The sequence below is a fragment of the Lepus europaeus genome, chromosome 18 (assembly GCF_033115175.1).
Source record: "Lepus europaeus isolate LE1 chromosome 18, mLepTim1.pri, whole genome shotgun sequence".
Classification (NCBI taxonomy): Eukaryota; Metazoa; Chordata; class Mammalia; order Lagomorpha; family Leporidae; genus Lepus; species Lepus europaeus.
In genome coordinates, this window is record NC_084844.1 from 67,848,865 (window position 1) to 67,875,225 (window position 26,361).

Sequence of the window (26,361 nt, forward strand, 5' to 3'; positions counted from 1 at the left end):
CCCATGATCTCCATGACTCTGTCAGTGTTTATCTATGGTTGAATCGGTCATTTCACTGAGTGTGAAGTGTTATTTTCCTGAGGTTTTCATTTGCATTTCCACAATGACTGTTATTAATCATATCCTTTTTGAAATATCAAAATGTCTTACGGAAATCACTGCTTCATTTTTAAAATCATGTGCTTGATCTTATCTTTTGTATTTTTTGATACAAAATCCAAGATTTTTCTCTTAAATTTCTTAGTGGTATTTTCACTTTGATTCTACCTTGAATGTTAATTTATTTTCATCATGTCCGTTGCTACTATACAGAAATATAATTGATACTTATAACTTTATTTTATATTCTGCAAAATTACTGAATTTTACATTGAGTTCTTAATGAATTCTTCGGAAGTCTTTTACTTACAAGATTATGTCTTGGGCATTACAAGTCATAAACATGACTTTGTTTGCATTGCTCTTTTGTTTGCAATCTGGAGATTTTTCTCCTTTAGGTGATTTCTTTAGCAGAATCTTCCACTACACTCTCAATTACAAATGATGAAAGTATCTGCCTTGTTCACACCACATAGGAGTTTACTGTAGATTCTCCTTAGGTGCCCTTCCTGTGGTGGGAATTCTCTTCAACTAATTTTGTTTAGGGATTAATCATGAACTGAATTTAGTCAATTTTGTTTTATCGATGACATTATCAAATCTTGATTATCCTACGTTATTGTATTAAATATTGATCATTAAGTTTTTTTTTTTATTTTAGAGACAGAAAGAGAGAGTGAGCTCCTATCTTCTGGTTCACTGACCAGATATCTGCCATGACCAGGTCTGGCCTGGAAGTGGAACCAGAGGCAAAAGCCAAAAACACAGTCCTGGCTTCCATTGTGGGTGTAGGGACCACAATCACTTGTCCAATCACTACTGTCTCCCATGTTCTTCATTGACAGGGAGCTAGAGTCACGAACCAGAACTGAGGATTGAACTCAAAACACTTAATATGGAATGCGGGCAGCTTTAATGGGCATCTTAACTGAGAGGCCAAATGCCCACCCTAGCCTCTCCATGCCATGCCTTTGTTCTGTGTCTCTGTTTTTATGTTAACACTATACATTTTGATTACTCTTCCTATTGAATTAAAGAAATCTGAGTCCTCTAATTTTGAACTTATTTTCAACTATATTTTGGGTGTTTGGATCTTTTGACTTTCCATATGAGTTTTCTGTATAGTTGTTAATATTTTCTGCTAAAACAAACTATAGAGGTGTTAAAAAGAAAGATTTGAAACTATAGATCACTTAGGAACATGTTGATTTCTTATACACATTTTGTAATCCATGAACACAGGTAATACTTCCATTTATTTGTGTGATCATTAATTCCTGTCAGTAATTCTTTATAGTGTCAGTGTTTAAATATTTTATTTCCTTGGTTAAGTTTAGTGCTAAACACTGTATTCCTTTTGAGGTTATTGAAAATCCAATTGATCTGTTTATTTCTTTTCATTTTTAATTTTAAAGTATTTTATTTAAATAGGGTGAACAAATTTCATGATTTTCATATATATAGGTTTAGGAGCATAGTGATACATCCCACCCTAATCTCTCTCCTACCCATGCTTCCAACCTCTTTCCCTCCTTCCTTTCTTATTTTTCTTTTAAATTTTACCATGATATGCTTTCAGTTTATGTTTTAATCCCAAGCTTAACCCTGTACCTTAGAATTCAGTAAATAGTAAATAGAAAAAAAAATCACTGTTCCGCGCTCTCGAGGCACGCGGCCAGGATGCTGGGGTCCAGGATGAAGATGAAGGGCGCGTGGCTGTCAGACAGCAGCGTGCTGATGGCGTTGAGCACGCCCACCACACGCTCTGGGTAGCAGGTGTCCAGCCCGGTGACTCTGAGCACCAAGCACAGCCGGTGCCGCTGGTAGGTCTCCAGGAAGCACAGGAAGTCGGTGAGCAGCTCCACCTCCTTCTTCACCTGGCACATGAAGCCCAGCTGGCTGCCGAACTTCTAGCTCAATCTTCTTGCGCTGGCTCACAAACAGGTGCTTGCCCACCGAGTACACGGCCATGAGCAGCCCCGAGCCAGACAGCGTGGTGGCCGCGCCGCAGAACACCTTGAGCATGCTGCCGGCCGCGGCGCCGTGGCCGCCCAGCGACAGGTAGAGCAGGCTGAGCGCGGCCAGCAGCGCCGGCAGTGCCACTCGCGCTTGCAGAGGCCCCGCGCCGTGGCCGGCTTGTTGCCCAGCACCCAGTACACGCTGAGGGCAGCGCGCCCTAGTGGCGGTGGATGCCCTCGCACAGCGTGGTCCCCAGGCCGGCCCAGAGCTTGTCGATGCCCGCGTACTGCCAGGTGCTGAAGCGGATGAAGAGGAACTGCACGTTCTTGCGCCTCAGGTGCAGCTCAGTGATCGCGGGCTGCAGGAACACCAGGTACCACAGCAGCCGCGGGAAGCCCTGGCCGCCCATGGCCAGGGGCCACCACCGCATGTGCTACAGCTCCTTGGCCTCCCGCTGTGCCCCCTCCTGCTGCATCAGCAATGCGGGGGGAGGGGGCGGTGCCTGAGGGGGCGGGGCGCTCTGCCGAGACGGGGTGGGGGTGGGGGGCCGTGAGCAGCGGGCCTGGACTTCCGGTGAGCCACAGGTTGCCCTAAAAATTAGCAGAGCTCAGGTGCATAGGGTGCTGCCTGGAGGAGCCTGGGGCTGGTTTTTAACCAGAAGGCGCCCGGGGTGGGCGGGAAGTGGTGTCCAGGTGTGGGGGGTAAGAGCCAGAGCCGGGCAAGGGGCTAGAGGTGGGTCTGATGTCCGGAGGGGCTCTGGGGCATGAAGGAGAGATGCTGAGGATGCGAAATGCAAGGCCGCAGAGACCCAGCCTGGCTTGCCGCTCCTCCTCCAGGGAGCCCTCCCGGGTGCCAGGCTGAGCCAGGGGCCGGCTGCTCTGCCTAGTCTGGGACGCCAGTGTGTGCAGGACCAGGATGGACAGCGCCCCAGCAGGGCCGGGTTCCCTGGGCTCCACGCAGGAGCTGGAGGAGGCCTGCAGTGCGGGTCCGGAGCCGCCCCAGGGCAGGGAATGGGTGCAGGGTGCGTCCCCAGGCTTGGCCCCAAGACCTGTCTCCTCCCAGGGCCCTCACTGGTTCCTCTGACAGCACAGGGCCAGAACCCAGGCCCGAGAGTGAGCAACTCACCAAGGTGACGGCCTGCACCAGGGCTGGGACCCAAGGGAGGGGTCACGCCCAACTCCGTTGTGGCCAGGGCACAGGCTGAGCACTGAGCCCTGTGCAGCTTGAACCAGGTCAAAGCCGCCGCCTGCGGGGCCTGGCCAGGCTTGGGCCCCTGTCTTTGGTGGGCGTGTCCTCTGTCTTGTGTCAGGGTGCAGGGGCCAGCACGGGGAGCAGGGGAGGGGCAAGACCAGTTGTGGTCTTTTGAAAGATTCTTTGGAGTGGACTTAGCAGGAGGGTGAGGAGGGGTGAGACCAGGGAGGACCTGGGCAGGGGGTGTGCGCCAGGGAGGGGCCGGGGCTCCGCCTCTCATCCCCCCACCCCCCACCCAGAGCCTCACTGGTGATCTTGTCCAGCATCATGTGCAGGCGGCAGCTGAAGGGCGCATAGAAGCCCACGGGCACGTGGCACAGCGTCTTGGCCAAGCAGCTGCAGTAGATGTCATCTTCCGTGAGGATGTCTGGGGTGGAGAAACCGAGTCAGCGGGCTGGCTGGGCACCGCACCCCTGCACACCCGCCCACCAGCACCAGCATCCCTGCCTCGCTCGCTCCCACAGGCAGCGCAGGCCACAGAGGGAGCTGCGGCCACTGGCAGCTTCCATCTCCAAGGCCATGCGTGCGTCCCTTGGGGCCCCACAGGAGGACCCACCCCTGGAGCTGGCAGGCTGAGTCTGGGAAGTGGTCCTGGCCCTCCCTCGCCCAGGAAAGCTCTGCTGGGCTCTCTCCTCTCTCCCCCTCCATGGCCCCAAGTCCCTGTCCCCTCCCCACATTCCAGTCCTGGCCTCACCACCTTTCTCTGCACCCCCCAGTGACAGCGACACCCCTGAGTGGCTCAGTCCCCTCCTCTGGGAGCCGGCCATGCCCTCAGGCGATGCCGGTGTCTAATGGCCACGGAGGACCTAGGTTCCACCCTGAGGTTCCCGGGGAGCCATTAACAAGCACACCGAGGCAGCCCCACCCCCACCACCAAGCGCCACTTCTTTGACCAGGGCTTGAGGAGCCAGAGAGAGGACTCAGAGGTGGTGAACACCCACATCCAGAGACCCGGGTTGGGGGGATAGGAGGGCAGGAAAGCAGCTGGGACTGGGGACAGGTCCAGGCAGGCAGGCAGAGGACTTAGGACAAGGTCAGCTGAGGAGGCGGTCAGCTGAAGTGGCAGCCAGGGTGGAACCTAGCGTGATAGCTGGGGGGGGGGGTGCTCTGTTGCCCTGGCTGTGAATTGGGCACCCTGGCCCCAAGGATCCAATGACCAAGTCCCCATTCAGCTTTGCTCCACATTCAGACTGGGCCTGGACCCTGCTGTGTGTCCCCACCATGGCCACCACAGGGCCCACCTGTGGCCCATGCCTCTGAGCCATCCCGGGGACAAACTCCTGGGAGCCTTGTGCCTGCATCCCCATGATGGGGTCTGCGGCCCTCCCCCGCCCCTCTGCCTCCCCCACTGGGCTCCTTTCACTGAGCCCCTTCTTACCTGCACCTGTGCCCTGTCTGCCCCACTCCCCACTGCGCCCCCAGAGCAGAGCCTGGCCCTGGGGCAGGCACTCAGTACCCAGTCCGGAAACCACTTCTGCAGCTGCACGCCTGGCCTGGCCCCCACTCCACATTCTCCACGGCTGCCAGGTCAGCAGCGGCCGAGGGCAGGAGGGAGGACTTCATCACCCAGCTTGGGGCAGCAGCACCAGGCAGCCCTGGACCCCAACAGGTGAAGCAGAGGCAGCCCCCAGTCCCAGGGTGGCAGGGATGCACATCCCTCCTGGACAGGGGACCGGAGAGCGCCAGCCAGGGAGCAAGAGGCCTAGGCAGTGAGTGCGGCGGCTGCAGCGCTGGGCAGAAGCTTGGGGAGCCTGGGGGAGCACCAGAGCTATAGGTGAAGGAGCCGCAGGCTGCTGGGGCCTGCAGCGGCTGGGCATCTGTGGGCTCGCTGGGCTATAGGAGGACCCCGGCTGCCGAGGGGAGGGCTTGGCCGCTGCTGGCCATGGCAGGGGCTGCAGTGGTTGTGGGGGGCCACTGTGGGGCGGTGGCTGGTCCCACGGGGGCAGTGGTGGTTGCAGGTGGCCCTTTCTGGGCCCTGTGAACTGGGCAGTTTTGTGGGTACGAGGGGCTGGGAGGTAGAGGCTGAGGCTGCCACCGCTGCTGCAGAATGGGGGACTGGGGGCCCTGGTGCCGGCTACCGCTGCCACCGCTCTGGGGGCTTTGGCAGGCTAGCCGCCAGTGTGGCTGGGGGGTGGCCGACAGGGCCCAGGGGCTCGGGAGGCCGCTGGGTCCTGGCGTCGCTGGTGACAGCATCTTGGAAGGAAGGAAGTGGCTTTAACTGGGCCTGGGTCCCCTGAGGAGAGTGGTACCAACCAGAGGGGTCTTCCACAGGAGCATTCTGGGAAGTTAGAGAGACAGCGGAGGTGAGGGCTGGGCTGCTCACCCATGGGGGGTGCAGGGACCAGAGAGAGGAGGACCAGGCCCAAGGCTCCTGCATCGTTGGCGGAAGGTGGGTGTCCCTGCCGCCCCAGTTCCTTGGGCCCCTGAGGGTCCTCACTCAGAGTAGGGGAACAGGGAACCATGCCATGGGTGGCGGCACAGAGAGGGGACAGCAGGGACTGGGGAGAGGCAGGCTGGCAGGAAGGTGTGGGCCCCTGTGGCTGGGGACCCACGCCAGCCCTAATTGAATTGGCTGTGAGGTGAGGTGAGGGTCCCTCCCCCACTGTAGTGCACCTGCAGCTAGCATGGGGGACGACCCCCCCAGCCTGAATCAGGCACATTGGGAGGGGGCGCCCTCTGCCGCCAGGCTGCTCCCCACCCTGGAGGGGGCTTCAGGCCTGTAGATGGGGAGGGGGACTCTTCCTATGCTGTGGTCAGGACCCCACTCTGCAGAAGCCCCCATGGGGCTGCCCCAGGCTTTCTCCAGGGACCTCGGGTCTATGTCTGCCAGCTGCTCGCTGCCCCCCCTCGGTCCCCTTTACCTCTTTGGCGCCCTAGCTCAGGATCCAAGAAGTGGCGCCCTTGACAAAGTGGACGCTGTAGTTGCTGTGCATGGCAGGCAGGGCCAGGGGCCTGCTCCTGGCGCAGGAGGGGGACCAGAGCTCAGGGCCAGCCCCCTTGACCAAGGTGGGTTCCCCGGGTCATCTTGGGGGGATGGAGGTGCTCCTCAAAATGATAGGCCAGGATGGGGAGGGATGGCAGCGGTGGGGGGAGGGGCTGCTGAGAGGCCAGGGGCTCACTGGGAGCCATGGGTTTGGGTGTCCAGGAGCTCCTGGGTCTGGGATAACAGGGAGTGTTGGGTGAGTGGGCGGGGGAACAGGCAGGCGCTGTGGGAGTGGGAGGCCAGTGAGCTGAGGAGGGGGGTGACAAAGCCCAGAGCCAGGTGTACCTGGGAGGTGGGGGTGGGCTGGAGGGGGTACCCAGGGACCAATGAAATCAGTGCTCCTCCCCTCCCCCTCCAGAGGCTGGCTTTCGAAGGAACCAGACCTGCAGGGAAGATGCAGCCCCTGCAGTGAGGGTGGGTGGCCCGCTGGGGGCCCGGCCCGCCCCCTCCCCCAGCCCAGGGTCCCCAGAATGTACCTGGCAGCGGCCTTGCAGCCCCAGAGCCCTGTCCCATGGGACGCTGGCCTTGGCCCCGCCCTCACTCCCCGCCCCCCGCCCTCCAGGGCAGCTGGCCTGGCAGGCGCTGCTGTCGATGATCCGCGGGTGGGGGCCGGGGACTGGGCCCGCCTTGCTGTGCCCGCTGCACGGGTCTCCTGGGGGCCCTGGGCGCCCCTGCCGCGGGGCGAGGGCGGGCAGTTCCTGCACCATAGAGCTGTGCGACCTCGGAGGTGACTTCATCCCTCTGGCCTGGGCTTCCTCATTGCTGAGTGGGCCGGGGCCAGGCAGCCTCTGCTGGCAGGGCGAATCAGGTGGGCATCCCCCTGGCTCAGGGCCTGGCCCTCAGCGGGCCGCGGCTGACACATGCTGGGCACGGACTGACCCAATTACTGGCACTGCTCCAAATCCCGGGGGGATGGCAGCCACAGCATGGGGCGGAGGGGCTCCCAGGCAGGCTGGCGGGAAGCCCCGGCCCTGACTCGCAGGCGGTAGCTTGTGCTCCACAGGCTCTGCCTCCTGGGCCAGTGCCCTGTGGGTGTCTCCTTGGGGACATCTTTGGACAGGTGAAGGCCAGGGCAGGGCTGGACAAGAGGGACCTTACGATACCATAGAAGCCCCTCTGCTTTCCGGGGGCCCATCTGCCTGCGTGCTGAGAGGTGGGGTGGTCTGATGTGCCCAGAGGGGAGCCACAATGGGGGCCAGGGTCACAGGACCGGAAGGACCCCACCCAGCACTGCCCCCTGCCTCCCACCCAGACAGTCCTGTACAGTCCTTTGGGGAAGGCTCTGCCCTCCCCCCACTCCCACCACCCTGGCTGTGGCACATGTCCAGTGCAGGGCATGAGGTGTGTCTGTGGGTCCCCTGCCCCCAGCTTGGCACACTCCATTCCCTGGGAGACATCTGGGGTCCAGGGGGCACCCCCACCCACCCTACCCACATCCGGAGGAGGGTGTGGGTCGGCAGAAGCTGCCAGGTACTAATGAGGAGCCGGAGTTTGGGGAGTGGGCTGGGCAGGGGTAGGCATGTGCACTCAGCTGAGGGGGGCCAGACAGGAACGGGATGGGGTCTAGTGGGGACCCTGCCCGCTAGCAGTGTTCGAGCGGGGGTCTCTGCCCCAGCCTCGGGTTACGGCTCTAAGGCTGGGGCTCTTACCTGCATCGGGCATTGAGACAGAGCAGGGAAGGCAGAGGCCGGAGCTGCCTGGGGACAGACAGCTGGGCTCTTGTCCTGGGTGAGACTCAGGGATGCCAGGCTCAAGAAGTACAACAGCGTGTTGGGGGTGGGTTGGGTTTGGGGCATCTGGCTGCACCCCTCTACTGTCCATCCTCGGGTCCCAACCAGCTCCAGGCCTGCCCACAGCCTGCTGCTGGAGAGCCCTGGGCCCTGCTCCCCCCACCCCATCCCTCACTAAGCCCAGGGCAGCCCCAGACTTGCTGGCATGGCAGTGTTGCCAGAGAGACAGTCAGGGCCCCCTTCTGTGCCAGGCACACGGAGTGGGGGGGGACCGAGGCCAAGGGCTGGGGGGGGGGGGCCCGGACACCACTTGGGCCTGCGTTGTTCCCCGCTTGCCCCCACTCCCACTGCAAGCTGGATGCCACACATAGAACCTTTATTGAGTCTGGCACAGAGGGAGATGCCCAACCTGGCCACCAGCCCTGCCCCCCGCATGACTGACCGTGGCTGCGACCACCCTGCCTCCCGGACCCCCCCCACCTCCCTCCGATGCCCACTCCTGAGCACCCGGGACCCCTGCATCAGCATGACGGCACTGGACCCGCAGTCCCTGGGCCGGGTCCCTCAGGGTTTCTGGATCACCACCTGGAACTTACCTGGAAGAAGAGAAGGACTAGCTTTAGTGCAAGACTGGGGCATGGGGGGAGGCAGTGGGCACCCAAGCAGCCCGGAGATGCTCATCTCTGCCCTGGACCATAGTCTGGGTGGCCTGGGCACGGACCCGGTTTGATCAGTGGGGCAGAGGGGGTGACGCTCCCTCCGGCTGGCCTGCACCCCAGGACTGGCTGTGTGGGTGATGAGAGGGATGGAGTCCAAGCATGTAGGCCACGGGGAGGGGCCCAGGCCACCAGCCTTCCCTGGCATGTGGCGCTCAGGACCTGCCCTCCTGGCCCCAGGGGCCCCCGGGAGTGGCCAGTGGAACTGGAAGAGGGAAGGGCAGGTGCAGTGGGGAGGAGGCCTGCACCTAGCACCCCACAGGCAGCCAGTGTTTCCTGGGCCCAGCTGCCCCGGGAGCCCCCTGGAGGCCCCGCACCATGTCTACCCACAGGTCTTTGCACAGGAACTTGAGCACATCCAGCTCCTCCCTGAATGCATTGCATCCTGGGGCAGCCTGGGTTGGGCAGGGGCTCAGGGTGGGTGGGGCACAACCTTCCCCAGCCCGGCAGGCCCAGCCTGAGTCCTCCTGGTGGGCCCTGCCCACCCCTGCAGGGGGCCAGCTCTCACCTCTTGCTCAGGGCCTGGCCCACGCGGAAGCCCATGCCCTCCAGCATGGACAGGCTCTGCTTCTGTCCCTAGAGGGGCAGGGGAGAGAGGCTCAGGGCCCCCGGGGTGCCATCCAGGGGAGGGGGCCACAGACAGGGCCTGAGTCAGCGCCACTCCCCTACCCACCCCTGCAGGCTGCGCAGGGTCTCTCTAGCTGGGTGACCTGGATGCAGGAGGGGCACAGGGCAGCCAGGGGCATGGGAGCCACGTTTTCAGTGGAACCCAAGGTGAAAGGGGTGGGGAACAATGGAGAAGGCACAGAGCCCTGGAGGAGGAAGCTCTGGCCTCCTGCTGGGCCCTGCCCTTGGCCCTGCCCCGAGGCCCTGGCTGCTCCAGCAGCTGCTATCCCAGCAGTGGTGGGAGGTCTTTGTGGAGATCCCACCCCAGGCAGGATGTCCTGGTCTCCTCCTGTGGGGGCTCAGCAGCCCAGGCTTCCCGCTTTGTACTCAGCCCCGTCCCACTCTGGGACGTGGGTCATGGAGCCCAACTCTGCCCACTCGGACCCGGCTCTGTGAGGCTGGGGCCCCGGGCCTGGCCCACAGGAGATGCTTCTGGAACAGGCGCCAGGTGCACCACGGACCCTCTTGTTTGAGCTGGGCAACCCCATTGGTGGGCTCAGGGGGGCCAAGAGAACCTGCCAGAGGCCCCCACAGTCCTGGGGCTGTCCGGGAGCCACATGTGGCCACAGCCACGGCTGTCAGAGCTTGGTGCGGGACTTGGGGGGGGCACAGCCTCCTGTGGGACTTCACTGCTCTCTGGCTGCCTCCACACCGCAGGGCTCAGGGAAGGCTGGTGACAAATGACATGCAGGGAGGTCCCTGCCACAGGCATCCCCCTCACAGCCGCACACAGTGCCAGAGCCCCCGTGGGGACCTGGAGCAGTGGCTGCTGTGCCTCAGTTTCTCTCCTGGGGTCCTGATGAGGAGCGGAGGGTTTGGTGAATTAAGCCAAGTGCCAGGTGGGCTTGGAGCTCGCCCCGCCCTGGTCCTTCCTGGCCCCTGGCTCACGGGGGAGGAGGCCCACAATGGAAGGGCTCTGCCATGTGCCCCACAGCAGCCACGACTCCCAAGCGGCCTCCAGGATTGCCCCCGCAGCACCCAGAGGCGGCGCCATTGTACACCGACCCAGCCCATCTGTCCACTCCCGAGCACGCCCTCGTTCGGCCCACAGCCATTTCCCAGGTGCCCCTGGAGCTTGACTACCACGCCCAGATGGTGCCCACCCACAGCCTGGCAGGGCTGGGAGCTCGAGGTCCACAGGGCAGGGCAGGGAGGGGATTCCCGGCCAAGGGTGTGGCGAAGGCAGGGGCCTCCTTCGACACAGCTTAGGCCTGACTCAGGGGTCACCAGGGGCAGCCAATCCTTGGGCCATTGCCACGTGTGCTGGGTGCTGGTCACGCGGTGCTCCTGCCAGGTGGCTTGCTCATGGGGAGCACATGAGAACCACAGGTGCAGGCTGGGCAGCCCCTCCAGGCCCAGGTGGCGGCCAGGACAGGGGCTGAGCAGGGCCTGACCGGAGGCCGGGAGGGCTGGCCTGATTCAAGCTTTTCCTCTGGGAATGTGACGGGGCCGGGTTTCAGTCCTGGCTGCACTGCTTCCAGGGTGTGCGCCCTGGGGCAGGTTGCGGCCTGTGCCCCAGCTTCCTCACTGTCCCTGCTCACTGCAGTGGTGTGCCTGGCACTGGCCGAGCTCGGCACCTGGGCTACAAAGACTGGGAGTGGGAGGGAGGAAAGGGAAGTGGGGAGCGGGCCCTGCCCCAGCCCTGCAGAGCTCTGGGGACTGGGCTTCAAACAGAGGGGCAAGGCAGGGCCGCTCCTGCTCTGGGCCTGGCGCGCGCTGCACCTGTCGCCGGGCAGCCTGCGGGATGGTGGTGTGAGAGATGGGGGGGGCAGGACACCACGGGAAGGCTGCTGCAGTGCCAGGGCCTGAGGGAGATTCTGGTGTCTGGGCTTTTGCTGAGAGGGTGGGGTCAGGGTGGGCCTCTGTCAAGGGCGGGTGCAGGGAGATTACAACTCCAGTACACCTGCTGTGTCATTAGCCTCTCCAGTCTCCTCCCGGGGCTGGTCACCGGCTGAGGCCACTGGAGCCTGTGCAAGCTGGTTTTGCTGATCTGTCAGTGTCAGGAGGGGACTGGGGTCCAGAGGCTTGATTGACGGGAATGGCCTGTGTCTGGTTAGGGGACAGTGCTGGATTCGCTAACCCTGGCCAACTGTGTTCCCAGCCTGCCTCGCCAGAGGTCAGCCGTGATGGCCCCCGTAAGTGGGTTCCTTCACCGATGGGAGACCTGCCCTGAGTCCCTGGCTCCTGGCTCTGATCCAGCCCTTGCAGGCATCTGGGAAGTGAGCCAGTCTGCTTTTAAACAACCCAAACCAGTGCCGTATCCACAAGCCAGGCCTGCACTTGGCTCAGAAGAGCACACGCTGGTCCAAGGAGAAGGGGTGGAGAGAGGAAGCAGGGCCAGAACTGGAGAGACCAAGCACAGAGCAACCTCCCCAGCCTGAGAGTGGGAGAGTGCCAAGAATGGCCCTGGGTCTCGCTGCCACCAAGGCCACGTCCATCAGGCCAGGTATGGGGCCAGCATCAGAATCCCCTGGGCACGGCCTCCCACAACCCTGCAGTGAGCCAGGCTGAGTAACCCACAGGCTGGATCACAGGAAGCCATCAAACCCTTCCAGACAGCGTGGGGGCCCAGCCGGGAAATGCGGCCACAGTTCATGAGGCTGTCCCCTCCCTGACCCTGCTACCCTGCCCATCAAAGCCCTGGCCCCTTGATCTGCTAGGCGGGAACCCTCACACCCAGCTAGCTGTGGAATCAGCAGTGTGCAGCTCAGGGGGGCCAGGGAAACTGTGGCAGGTGGGAGGAGCTGCTGGTGGTGACCATGGAAACCAACCTCCCACTCTCTGCCCCATCACCTGCACGGATTCAGCAAGTCCCTAGGGAGGCCGCACTGTGTGCCAGGCCTGGTGCCGGCCCCCGCGGGGCACAGTCGGGCCGGGGAGACAGGCGTCCATCAAAGGGCCGCACAGGGGCGCAGTTCAGATCAGTACTGAGCTGTGATGGTGGACTGGGAGAGGGGACCCAGACTCCGCGGGGGGGAAGGGACTTGGAGCTGAGAAGAAAGGAATGAGCTGAGGCCGGGGGTGAACGGGAGGTGAGGGGGAGGCAGGTGTTTGGAAGCCATCAAGGACAGGGAGCTGAGGCACATCGCCCTCCCCAAGCCCGGGCCATGCACACGCCCTGAGCCCACGGGGAGGGGTGGGGGAGGGACTGGAGTTCCGAGTGGGTCACCGCGGGCTCCCCGGGGTCTGGCACCCTGCAGGTCTGTCTTGCTCCCAGTGAGGACCCCGGGGGGACAGGGCTCCCGAGTCTGAGGGCTGTGGACTGGGTGCTGCAGCGATGCCCACTTTTGACTCGTTTATTCCTCCCAAGGACCACCTTCGCGCGCTGAGCCCACTTGCCTCCCTTCTAGAAGGTTCTCTCCCCCAATCCATGGGACCCTTTTCCCCTTGGCAAAGGCTTTCTCCCATCCCCCTCCCCGACCCCGCGAGTGTGTACTGTACACAGGACGGGATGCTTGTCTGAGCTCAGAACCTGCGTCCAGCAGGCGCTCAGTGCGAGTCCCAGCTATGGCTGTGAGGTCCGTGAGACAGAGGGAGACCGAGGCAGAGGGGTTACGTCACGGTCGCACGCCCAGCACAAGCGGTGGTTGTCACTGCCCACCACCTCCACGCCCTCCACTCCAGCCGCCGAGCCCGGCCTCGCACACCCGGAAGCCAGAGCAGGGCGGGAGCTCAGACCCTGGCGGCGACGCGCCCCCTCCCCCCAGGTCCCGGCGCTCACCCCCGGGGTGGGGTCGGAGTCGGGATCGTGATCCCAAAGCTCCGCCACCATCTCCGTGTGCAGAAACTCCAACAGCACGGAATCCGCCATGCGCCAAACGACCGCCCAGCACTTCCTACTCCCATTGGCCAGGCTGGGCAAGCCCCGCCTCCCGCCTCGGCGCGACCCTGCCTACCTCCGCTTCCATTGGCCTTTTGGACTAGCCCGCCTTCCCGCCCCAGGCTCCCGAGCACACAGCATGAGCCTGGGCGACAGCGGGGAGGGCAGACTCCGTTCATGGGCCACACGCGACAACGTCTTCCGCCCTTACCTCAGTTTGTTCCCCACTTCCGGGTCCTCGAGCATTGCCATTGGCAGAATCAGTATTTACACGTGACACGCTTTTTTTTTAAACTCCTATTTGCCCGCTACAGCCTGCTTGCTGCACAACCCGGAAGCGCCGGCGCAGACGCTTACCTATTGGTCGAACCTCCGACCACGTGACTCTCCTGCACGCCAGCCTTCAAATCTCGTTGCTGACAACTTGCTTCCTGATTTGTAGCCGGGCAACACCACGTGACTTGGCCGCCAAGGCACGCCCAACCCTCGTCCTATTGGCTGAGCCCGCAGCCCTTTCCCTCCGGGGCGGGGCCGCCGCGCTTCGGCCAGGGAGCGGATTCTGCGGCCTCTGAGCTCCGGGGGTCTGGTAGGTCCTTTGGCGACGCGCTGCCCCTGGCCACCGCGAACGCAGCCTCCCTAGGTTCCCACCGGGCTGAGCCCTAAGCTTCCGGGTCTGGAGGACGGCGCGGAGGGTGTGGCCTCCGCTCGGGCGCAAATGGCTCCCTGGGGCCGGGTGTCGGTTCCCCCAGCTGCACGCTGAGGGCCGGGGGCCGCGATAGCACCCAGGGTGCTGGAGTGGGCGCGGGGCGCGGGCCCGGACCCGCGCCTCACACCGCCCCTCGGTTGCTCCTCTCCCCTAGCGCCGCGGCATGGCGTCGCGGGGTCATCGGCGGAGGCCGCAGACCATGGTGCCGGGGGAGGCGGCCGAGACGGACTCGGAGCTCTCGGCGTCCTCGTCTGAGGAGGAGGAGCTGTACCGGGGACCCGCGGGCCCGACGCGCGGCCGCCCCACGGGGCTGCGGGTGGCGGGGGAGGCCGCGGAGACCGACCCGGAGCCGGAGCCCACGGCCGCGCCCCGGGACCTGCCTCCGCTCGTGGTGCAGCGCCAAGCGGCGGGCGAGGAGAGGGGCGTGGTGGAGGCGCCGGCGGCCGCCCCTGCGCGCTCGCTGCTGCAGCTCCGGCTGGCGGAGAGCCAGGCCCGGCTGGACCACGACGTGGCGGCCGCCGTGAGCGGCGTGGACCGCCGCGCGAGCCGCGATGTGGCCGCGCTGGCCAGCAGGCTGGCGGCCGCCCACAGCGTGCGCCTGGCGCGAGGGGACCTGTGCGCGCTGGCCAAGCGCCTGGACATCGTGGCCAGCTGCTGCCTGCTGCCGGACATCCGCGGCCTCCCGGGGGCCGAGCCCGAGCAAAATCCGGGACCACAGGCCTAGCCACGGCCCTTCTCCCCCGCCGGACTCTGCCACTTGGGGGTGGGCTTTCCCCCGCGTGTCCCCTGTCGCCTCCACCCCCGCCTTCCTGTTACCCTCGTGGCTAACCCGCCCGCTGGGTAAGAGCCTTGTGTTGGGTTCTGGCCAGGCTTCTGTCCTTCCCGCGGGGGGCCGGGGGCTTGGGGCCTGGCCAGGGTGACCCCCCCCTGCGCCTGGGGGCCAGCCCCACCTCCTGAAATTCACCCCCCAGGCTTGGCAGGGCTTCCATCTCCAAGCGCTGGTCTTGCTTGGCCACCTCGTGGCTCCTCCCCCTTGGGCTTAGCCCCTCCCCCTCATCCTGACACTGGACCTGAGGGTGGGTTTTGCTTCCTCTGGGGTTTCCCATCCTACCGACATCCTCCCCCCGGGCACCCCCCCCCCCACGCACACACAGCTTCCCTCCTCCGGCCCCCAGTGAAGCCTCCCCACTCCAGACCTAGTGCTTGGGCTGGTCCAGCCCGGTGCTCTGGGTGGGAGGTGGCACCGCTTTGGAGATAACCCTGGGCCTGGTGCTCACTGCTTTGGTTCCTGGATGCTCAGAGGTGCTGGGTTTCTGATTCCACCAGGGGCTCTGCTGCTGCTTCTCACCTGCTCCCTCCCCTGGGCCCTGGAGCCTGAGATCTGAGCCCCTAGGGAGAAGCGGGGAGGAGCTGGGGGGCCCTGGGCTGGTGATGTGGGCGTCCCAAGACCCCCTGGGCCTGCCTCCTCAGCAGTGGAGCTGCAGCTGGGTGGGCAGGGCTTTGCTGTTGTGCACGGGTTGTTTTCCGTTCATTCACATGCCTTTGGAGATGGGAGCTAAATGGGGGGGGGGGGATCCTGCCCGCCTTCACTGTCCAGCGGGGGGCAGGCGTGAATAAACCTGAATGTTGCTAGTGCCAGAAAAAAAAAATCACTGTTCCTTGAGTATAGACAAGGCTGTAAGCATTATTCAAATCTCAAAATGTCTTGCATCTCTTTTTTTTGTAATCTATATATTAGTTAACATAAATCAGGAAAAAATATATGGTATTTGTCCTTGGGGACTGGCTTATTTCACTAAACATAATGGTTTGCTGTCCCATCCATTTATTGCAAAAGACAGGATTTTTATCCTTTTTTAAGGCTGAATAGTATGCCATAGTGTATATATGCCACATTTTGTTTATCTAGTCATCAGTTGACAGACACCTGGGTTGATAGCATATCTGAGCTCTTGTGAATGGAGCTTCAGTAAACATGGGGATATTGAAAACAGTTTCATATGCTGGTTGTATTTGGTTTGAGTAAATTCCTAGGAATCAAATGTCGGGGTCATATGGTAGCTATATTGTCAGAGTTTTGAGGAATCCCCATACTGTCTCCAGTAATGGTTGTATTAGTTTACATTAATAGACATGTAGACCAATGGAACAGAATAGAAACCCCAGTGTATACTGGCAGTGTATTTGGGTACCTTTTCTCCCAGATCCACCTTATTGGTTTTTGACTTTCAGATGATAGCTCTTTTGACTGAGATGAAGTGAATCTTATCGGGTTTATTTTTTTAAAGATTGTTTACAGAAAAGAAAATCTTCCTTCTACTGGTTTACTCCCCAAAGAGCTATAATGGTCAGGACTGGGTCAGACTGAAGGCAGAGTCAGGAGCTTCATCTGTCCTCCAACATGGTCCAGGATCATGAGCCACCTTACACTGCTTTCCTGGGTGCATTAGCGGGAAACTGGATCATAATTGGAGCAGCCAAGACTCAAATTGGCACCCAGAGGGATGCTGACGGTGCAGGTGGTGGCTTCATATACCGCCCACAGCACAGGCCTCTCAGTGTAGTTTATATTTGCATTTCCCTGATGTCTAGTGGCCCTGAGCATTTTTTCATTTTGAATATTTATTTTTCATTTTGAATTTCATCTTATGAAAAATGTCTACTCATGCCCTTTGACCTTTCTTCATTGGATTTTTTTGTTTTGTTGTTGTTGAGTTTCTTGAGCTCTTAATAAATTATGGATATTAATCCTTTATTGCATAATTTACAGATCATTTTCTCATTTTATTGGCTGCTTCTTCACTTTGTTAAGGGTCCTTTGTAGTACAGAAGCATCTTAGCTTAGTGTAATTGCATTTGCCTAATTTTTTTCCTTTTATTGCTTTGCTTCCTGGGTTTTTTCCAAGAAGTCTTTGGCTATGCCGATTACTTGCAGAGTTTCTCTGATGTTTTCCTTTAGTCATTTGATGGCATTCAGTCATAGATTTAGATCTTTGATCCATTTTGTTTTGATTTTTGTATAAGGTGTAAGGTACCTATATTATTTCATACTTCTGTATGTGTAAAACTAATTTTCCCAACAACATTTGTTAAAGCATCATTTGTCCTTTCTCCAAGGATTGATTTTAGCTCATTTGTAAAATATTAATTTATGATAGATGTGAGTTAGTTTCTGGGGTTTCTATTCTGTTCCATTGGTCTATATGTCTATTTTAGTGCTGGTACCAGGCTGTTTTGATTACAGTGACCTTGTGTACTAAGTCTAGAAATCTGATATTGTGATGCCTATAGTTTTGTTTGAGTTGTTCAAGATTACTTTAGCTATTCAGGGACTCTTTTGTTTCCACAGCATTTTAGCATTGATTTTTCTAGATCTGGCATTTTGATTGGGATTGCAGTGAATCTGTAAATTGCTTTGGGTAGAATTGACATTTTGATGATATTAATTCTTTCAATCCATGAACATGCAAGAGTCTTCCATTTTTGTGTCTTCTTCTGTTTCTCTCTTAAATGTTTTATAATTTTCATTGTAAAATCTTTCACATCTTGGTTAAATTTATTTCAAAGTTTTTTTTTGTAACTATTGTGAATGGCACTGTTCTTACAAGTTCTTTTTCAGACATGCACTGTATATACAAAGGCTATTGGTTTTTATGTGTTGATTTTATATTTTGTGACTGTATCAGACTCTCTTATGAGTTCTAGTAGTCTCTTGGTGGGACTCTTTTGATTTCACTAGATATAGGATTGTGTCATTTGCAAACAGGGATAATTGGACTTTCTCCTTTCTGGTTGGTATTACTTTGGTTTATTTTCCTTGTCAAAATGGCTCTGAATAAAATTTTCAGAACAGTATTGACTATCAATGGTGAGTGGACATCCTTGCCTGGTTCTTGGTCTTAGAAGAAATGCTTGCTCATTCAGTATGAGGCTGCCTGTGAGTCTGTCATCTATTGCATTGAATATGTTAAGGCATGAAGGTTTTTTTCATGAGAGGATGTTGTATTTTATCAAGTTGTTCTTCTGCATCTTTTGAGATAATCTTATGGTTTGCTTTTATTTGTTAATGTGATCTGTCATATTTATTATTTTCTGTATGTTGATAAATCCCACTTCATATGTGTTGTTGGTTAGCTAGTATTTTGTTGATGATTTTTGTATCAATGATCATCAGGAATATTGGTCTATAGTTCTTTTTCTCTTTTGTATCTTTTTTTAATTTGGAATTTAGTTAATACTGGCCTCACAGAAACAGTTTTGGATGGTTCCCTCCTTTTCAATGTTTTGAATAGTTTGGGAATTGGAACTAGTTCCTCTTTAAAAGTTTGGTGGGATTCAGCAGTGAAACCATCCAGTTCTGTGCTTTTATTTGTTAGGAGAGTCTTTATCATTGATTCAATCTCCATCTTGATTATTGCTCTGCTTAGGTTTCCCATGGCTTCAGGAATCAATTTTGGGCGATTGCATGTGTCCTTTATTACTTACTCAATCTCCATCTTGCTTATTGGTCTGTTTAGGTTCTTATACCCTCATGAATCAAGTATGCAAATTAATATTCCAGTTAGAGTGATATTCTCAGACCAAAAAATGCTGATGAAGATGTGGAAAAAAAGGGGTCCTTATAAATTATTAGAATGAAATTGAATATGACCATTTTAGAGAACTATCCAACATCTAATCATAAGTGTGAATGAAATTTAAATGAACCCATGAAAGAGAGCTCCTGTGTCCAACACTATTCTAAATAGCAAGGTATGAAATCAACATAGGTGTCTATTGATGCATGAATAGATGAAGAAAATGCAATATATAAAATAAAAAAATTGGCTATAAAAAGAATAAGTTCCTAACATTAGCCATGAAAAATGGATTTAACTGGAGGTTATTATGTTAGATGAAATCATCCAGACATAGAAAGTTGAATATTACATTTTATCCCTGTCATGTGGAAGTTTATCAAATGTAGAGCTGAAGTTGGAATAATGATTAGTAGAGACTAAGGATTTGGGGGGCAGGATAGAGAAAGGTTGGAGAAAGAGTACCAAAACAGAATAAATAAATTTTAATGTTCCACAGCACAAAGAGGTGCCTGCAGCTCATAATAATGTATTTTGTATTTATTTCTTTGAAAACAAATATATTAGTATTACAAAATGGATTCATGGCAGTGATCATAACATGGGGAAAGTGGCATATTCTCATATACATGGTATAATTCAGAAAAGCAGTATTTATAACTATATACAAATATATATCCATGTAATTATTATACTCTGTTGATATAAACTTCCACAAATAACAGGAGATATGTGATATAGTTGTGTCTGGGTCTGTCTGTTCACTTAGCATGAGTATGTCTCTTTTGTGGCAAATGTCAGGAGTTCATTCATTTTTTGAGGCTGGGTCATACTATGCCATGTATATATAATATTTGCTTTACCTGACTTTCAGTTTATGGCGATCTTGACTGATTCCATAACTTTCTGTTGTGGATTTGGCTGCAATAAACATGGGAATGACTCTTTGATATGCTGATTTCATTATATTTAATTTTAAATATGCTGATTTCAATGTAATTTTGTTATATTTCCCTGATTTGGACAATTGGATCATAAAAGAAATGCACCTTGAGTTTATTGAGGTTTTTCACAATAGTTATGATAATTTGCATTCCCACCATGTTGTAATAGGGTACCCTTTTCTCTACAGCCTTTTCAGCATTTTTTATATTTTGATTTTGGCATCATAGCCATTCTGGCTTGGGTGAGATGAAATCTCATTGTGGTTTTCGTTTTCATTTCCCTAATGGCTAGTGATACTAAGCATTTTTATGTTTCTGTTGGTAATTTGTGTTTCTTTCTTTAAAAAATATCCATTGCTATCCTTTGCCCATTTCTTTGCTAGATTATATTGTTATTGATTTTGTGGGCTCTTTATGTATTCTGGATATTAATATTTTATCAGATACATAATTTGCAAGTATTTTCTTCCATTCTGTCAATTTTCCTTTTGCTTTGTTTCCTTTGCTGTGCAGAAACACATTAAGATTGATATAATCTCATTTCTCTATTTTTTGCTATATTGCTTGTGCTTCTGGGATATTATACAAATTTTTTTTGCCTAGAGTAATCCTCTACAGCATTTCCTCTATGCTTTCTTCCAGTAGTGTGATAGTTTCAGATGTTAAGGTTATATCCTTCATTCATTGTGAGTCGAGTTTTTGTATAAAGTAGAGGTCTTGTTTCAATCTTCTGCATGCAGAAATCCAAGGTTCCCAATACCTTTTCAAGGAGATTTCTAGCATGTTTGTCAAAGATTGATTATAAATGAGAAGACTGGCCGGCGCCATTGCTCACTAGGCTAATCCTCCGCCTGTGGCACCAGCACCCCTGGTTCTAGTCCTGGTCGGGGTGCCGGATTCTGTCCTGGTTGCTTCTCTTCCTGTCCAGCTCTCTGCTGTGGCCCGGGAAGGCAGTGGAGGGTGGCCCAAGTGCTTGGGCCCTGCACCCCATGGGAGACCAGGAGAAACACCTGGCTCCTGCCTTCGGATCAGTGCGTTGTGCCAGCCGCAGCGGCCATTGGAGGGTGAACCAATGGTAAAGAAAGACCTTTCTCTCTGTCTCTCTCTCTCACTGTCCACTCTGCCTGTCAACAAAATAAATAAATAAATGCAAAGAGTTATTTCTGGTGTTTCTGTTCGGCATCGAGTTAAATGTTTATGCAAGTGCCATACTGTTTTGATTATAATAGCCCTGTGTCTTGAAATCTGGTGTTGTGGTACTTCTAGCTTTATTTTTATTGTTTATGATTTCTTTGGCCTTTTGATGTCTTTATATCTCTATATTGAATTTAGGATTTTTTCTGTGAGGAATGCCCTGAAAATAATTTTGATGGGGATTACAATGAATCTGTAAATTTGGGGGATAGTATGAACACTTAGAATAATATTAATTTCTCCAATAGTTGAACCATGGAAAATTGTTTTCTTTTTTTGTATCTTCTGTTTATTTTATTAATATTTTATGATTTTCATTGTAGAGATCATTCACATCTTCTGTTAGAGTTATCCCATTATTTAACATTTGGTAGCTTTTCTGAATGGCATGGTTCTCTAAGTCCTTTCTCAGCCAGATAATTGTTGGTATGTATCAATGATATCAAGTTTTGTGTGTTGATTTTGTATCCTAAAATTGCTGAATAAGTTTGTAAATTCTAATAGTCTATTATGAGCGACTTTTTGTTTCCCAGTGTAAAGAATCATATCATCTGCTGTAATATTTTTATTTCCAGCTTTCCAATTTGTATCATTTTAGTTTCTTTTCCTTGCCTTGCCTTATTTCAAAATAAAACTTCAAGAACTATATTGAATTAAAGAGGTGTCAGTGGAGATCCTTGTCTGGTTCCAGATCTTAGTCAAAATAGTAGCAATGTTTCCCCATTCTACATGATATTAGCAGTGGGCTTGTCATACTTCCTTTATTGTGCCGAGGTATGTTCCTTCTGTACCCATTTCTTATTATTTTATAATGAAATGCTATTGTATTTTATCAAATGCTTTCTCTTTATCCATTGTGACAATCATATGGATTTAGTCTTTATTTTGTCAATGTTATGCATCACATTAGTCATCAGTGTATGCTGAAACATTCCTGAATCACTTTCAGGTACTACATATAAAAAGTAAAATCACTATTTCATCTCAGTTTAAATCAGACTTAAGACATTAGAAATATGAAATGTATATTATGCAGCTGTCTATTAAATATTATGTAATTTCTTACTGTAAAATATACTCAATTTGAAATATGAATTTCTATTATCAGCCTTTTCTTTTTTCTATGTCATTTTTACTTAAGTTTTGACAAATTCAATGTCTTTCTTTTTAGTTTTTGTGATAACATTACATTTTGTGATTACATTACAGTAAATTGGCTTTATGCTACACTAGATGGGGAGTTTAACAAGAAAAAGGACCCCAGTTTAGTCAGAATATACACAAAGGCTATAAACCTGTATGCATTTTTGCCAGCTCGTCCTTCATAATTTCTTTCAATAAAACAGAACCCATGATAATGTAATAACTAAATATTTCCTTTGTGGTTACAAAAATAATAATTAAGTTAATTTATCTTTTAAGCCATTTCCTCTGAGTTTATGCTCAGGAATATATTTATACCAATTGCAATGCAAATAATTATACATTATGTTTTTGTATTAGTTACCACAAATCAGGGAAAACATGGTATTTCTCTTTTTATGAATGGCTTATTCCACTAAATATAATGGTTTCCAGTTACATCCATTTGCTTGAGAAAGACAGGATTTCACTCTTCTTTACAGCTGAGTAGTATCCCATAGTGTCTATATAACATATATTCTTTATCCAGTCATTCAATGGTGGACATCTAGGTTGATTCCAAATCTTAGCTATTATGAATTGAGTTGCAGTAAACATGGGGGTCCAGAAAGCAATTTAACATGCTGATTTCATTTCATTTGGGAAAATTCCTGGAAATGGAATGGCAGGATCATACAGTAGATCTATTTACAGCTTTTCGATGTATCTCCATACTGTCTTCCACAATGGCTATACTAATTTACATTCCCACCAACAGTGGATTAGGGAACCATTTTCCCCCATCCTCATCAGCATTTATTGTTCTTTTATTTCTGTGTGAGAGCCATTCTAACTGGGTTGAGGTGGAACCTTAGTGTGGATTTAATTTCCATTTCCCTGATCACTGGTGATCCTGAGCGGTTTTTCATGTATCTGTTAGCCATTTGAGTTTCCTCTTAAAAAATGCCTGTTAAAGTCCTTTACTCATTTCTTAACTGAATTATTTTGTTGTTGTTGAATTTCTTGAGCTCTTTATAGGTTCTAGATCTTAATGCTTTATCAGTTGTATAGTTTGCAAATATTGTCTCCCATTCTGTCAGTTGTCTATTCACTTTGTTAAGTGTTTCCTCTGCTGTGTAGATGCTTATTAAATTTATGAAATTCTATTTGTCTATTTATGCTTCTATTTCCTGTGCTTCTTTGGTCTTTTCCAATAAATTTTTGGATATGCTACTGTCTTGCAGAATTTCCTGAATGTTCTTCTCTAGTAATTTGATAGCTTCAAGTCATAGATTTCTATCTTCAATACACTTTGAGTTGCTTTTTGTTTTAAGTTTTAAGGTAGGAGTCTTGTTTCATACTTCCATACATGGAGATCCAATTTTCCCAGCACTATTTGTTGAAGAGACAGTTCTTTCTTCAGGGATTGATTTTAGATCCTTTGACAAAGACTAGTTGGTTGTAGATGTGTGGATTGACTTTTGGGGATTCTATTCTATTCTGTTGGTCTACATGTCTATTTTTGTGCCAGTACCATGATATTTTTATTATAACTGTAGTATGTCTTGAAGTCTGGTATTTTGATGCCTCTGAGTTTGTGTTGTTTAAAATTTCTTTAGCTATTTGGTGGTCTTGTGCTTACATATGAGTTTTAGCATATTTTTCTAGATCTGAGAAGAATGGTATTTTGATTGGGATCACATTGAATCTGTAAATTGCTTTCAGTAGTATTTACATTTTGATCACATAAATTTTTTGAATCCATGAATATGGAAGGTTTTTCCAATTTTATGTGTCTTTAATGTTTCATAATTTTTCTCATATAGGTATTTTACTTCCTTGTTTAAATTTATCCTAGTGTGTTTAAGTTTTATGTAGCTATTGTGAATGGAGCTGATCTTACAGGTTCTTAGCTATGGTTTTGTCTCTATATTCAAAAGCTCTTGATTTTTCTGTGTTAATTTTATATCCTTCAAATTCACCAAACTCTGTTATGAGTTTCCATAGTCTCTCAGAAAAGTCTTTGTTTCCTATGTATAGAAATGTATCATCTACAAACAGGAATAATTTGACTTACTCTTTTCCAATTTGTATCCCTTTGATTACTTGTTCTTGCTTAATGTCTATGTCTAACACTTCCAGAATTATACTGAATAGCGTTGGTGAAAGTGGGCATCTTGTCTGGTTCTAAATCTTAATGGAAATGTTTCCAGCTTCTCCCCATTCAGTATGAGGATGGCTGTGAATTTGTCATATATTGCCTTGATTGTGTAGAGTAGTGTTCCTTCTATACCTAATTTGCTTAAGGTTTTCATCATGAAGTTGTATTTTATCAAATGCTTTTTCTAAATCTGTTGAGTTGGTCATATGGTTTTTATTCTTTAATCCATTAATGTGATGTATCACAACTATTGATTTGCAAATTTGAACCATCCCTGCAGAAAAGATAAATCTCACTTGGTCTGAGCAAAGGATCTTTCTTATGTGTTGTTGTCTTCAATTAGCTAGTATTGGAAATGCATGTTGTGAAAAATCTATGCATGTGTTTCAGAGGACTTCAGCCAAAAATATCCTTATGTCTTTTTTAAAAATTAAGATTTACTTGTTTGAAGGATAGAGTGATAAGGAAGAGGAGAGACAGAAACTTTTTATCACTGATTTACTCCCCAAATGTCCAAAACTGCCAGGACTTCAGCCAAAAATATCCTTATGTCTTTTTTAAAAATTAAGATTTACTTGTTTGAAGGATAGAGTGATAAGGAAGAGGAGAGACAGAAACCTTTTATCACTGATTTACTCCCCAAATGTCCAAAACTGCCAGGACTGTGGCCAGGACCCAGGAACTCCCTCCAGGTCTCCCAGGTGGGTGACCTCAGTACGTGGGCATTACTTGCTGTCTCCCAGATGTATTAGCCAGATGCTGGACTGGGTGAGTGGAGAGGCCAGGCCTTGAACCAGGCACTCTAATGAGGGATGCAGCAGCCAAATTCACTGCACCACAACACTCACCCCAAAACTCCTCATCTGTTAATTCCATTTTCCCATGAATATTCTGACATGTGTGTACACACACACACACATGCAAACATTCCTACAAGATGGCAGCAATGTTAATGAATTGCATAGTTAATACTTGTTTAAACGTGTGTGCATACCTTTCTTTGTCCTCTCCTTAGTTTTTGTCTTCTTGCACAAATCTACTCATTGCTCTGGGTTGGCTGACCTTGGGATCTGTCGGCTTTACTGGGTGAGAGGCGATTCCAGTACGCCTGCACACTCGTGTCCTTTTTCTGCAGCGTGTGTAAAACTAGGAAGCCTTTAACTCTCTTTGTCACCTTAAAGATAACCCAGTGTCCTCAGACATACTTTGTCCATCGAAAACCTAGATTTCAGTCTCCCTGAGGGCTGTCAGTGTTCCTGGGGGCTTTTGGTGTCCCTGGGGGCTGTCAGTGTTCCTGGGAGCTTTTGGTGTCCCTGGGGGTTGTCAGTGTCCCTGGGGCTGTCAGTGTTCCTAGGGACTGTCAATATTCCTGGGGGCTGTCAGTCTTTCTGGGGGCTGTCAGTGTTTCTAGGAGCTGTCAGTGTTCTTGGGGATGTGTTCCTGGAGACTGTAGGTGTTCCTGGGGGCTGTCAGTTTCCCTGGGGGCTGTCAGAGTTCCTGGGGGCTGTCAGTGTTCCTGGGGACTGTTAGTCTCCCTGGGGTCTGTCAGTCTCCCTGGGGGCTGTCAGTCTCCCTGGGGGATGTTAGTCTCCCTGGGGGCTGTCAGAATTCCTGGGAACTGTCAGTCTTTCTGGGGGCTGTCAGTGTTCCTGGGGGCTGCCGGTCTCCCTGGGGCTGGTTTAATAGTCTCAAAGTTTCTCACTTCCACACTCTGCACACCTGAAGTATTCTGCAGTTTTGACCTCAGTGGCTAAAGCATCGTGTACCAAGTGCTGTGTGCATATCCATGTGCATCATCCTCTGTGTGGCTTAGAGTGCCATGTGCATATCCGTGTGCACCATCCTCTGTGTGGCTTACACAGTGCTTCGTGAACTTGGGGGTTCATATTTCCCATCAATTCTGAACATTTCTGGCTGTGACTTCTTCACGTATCAATTCTCTTTCTGTCCTCTGTCTGAATGGGTCTACAGATAGATATGATTTTCCTCCTCCTTCCGATATTTCTTTTTCTAAAAGATTTTATTTATTTATTTGAGAGGTAGAGTTAGAGACAGTGAGAGGGAGAGACAGAGAGAAAGGTCTTCCTTCCATTGGTTCACTCCCCAAGTGTCTGCAATGGCCCAAGCTGTGCCAATCCGAAGCTATAAGCCAGGAGCTTCTTCTGGGTCTCCCACGTGGGTGCAGGGGCCCAAACACTTGGGCCATCTTCCACTGCTTTCCCAGGCCACAGCAGAGAGATGGACTGGAAGAGGAGCAACTGGGATTAGAACCAGTGCCCATATGGGATGCTGGTGCCACAGGTGGAGGATTAACCTAGTGTGCCATGGGACCGGCCCCCAAATATTTCTTGTGCTCTCTTCTCTACTTTTTGTCTTTCTTTCCATTCTCAATATTGGATATTTTCTAATGGTCTATGATTCTGTTCATTAGTT

General features: G+C 52.2%; 1 protein-coding gene and 1 pseudogene across 1 annotated transcript; one reads left to right on the forward strand and one right to left on the reverse strand.

Moving 5' to 3' along the window:
• Positions 1–1,745: 1,745 nt before the first annotated feature.
• Positions 1,746–13,215, reverse strand: LOC133746949 (uncharacterized; annotated as a pseudogene).
• An 878-nt stretch (positions 13,216–14,093) lies between these two features.
• LOC133776686 (biogenesis of lysosome-related organelles complex 1 subunit 3-like) lies at positions 14,094–14,654 on the forward strand. The gene has a single exon (XM_062215853.1). The coding sequence runs from the start codon at positions 14,094–14,096 to the stop codon at positions 14,652–14,654; it is 561 nt and encodes a 186-aa protein (XP_062071837.1).
• Positions 14,655–26,361: the final 11,707 nt, after the last annotated feature.

What these genes read in the sequence shown, in the direction of transcription:
- LOC133776686 (XM_062215853.1), top strand. Translation starts at nt 14,094, where the DNA reads ATGGCGTCGCGGGGTCATCGGCGGAGGCCGCAGACCATGGTGCCGGGG.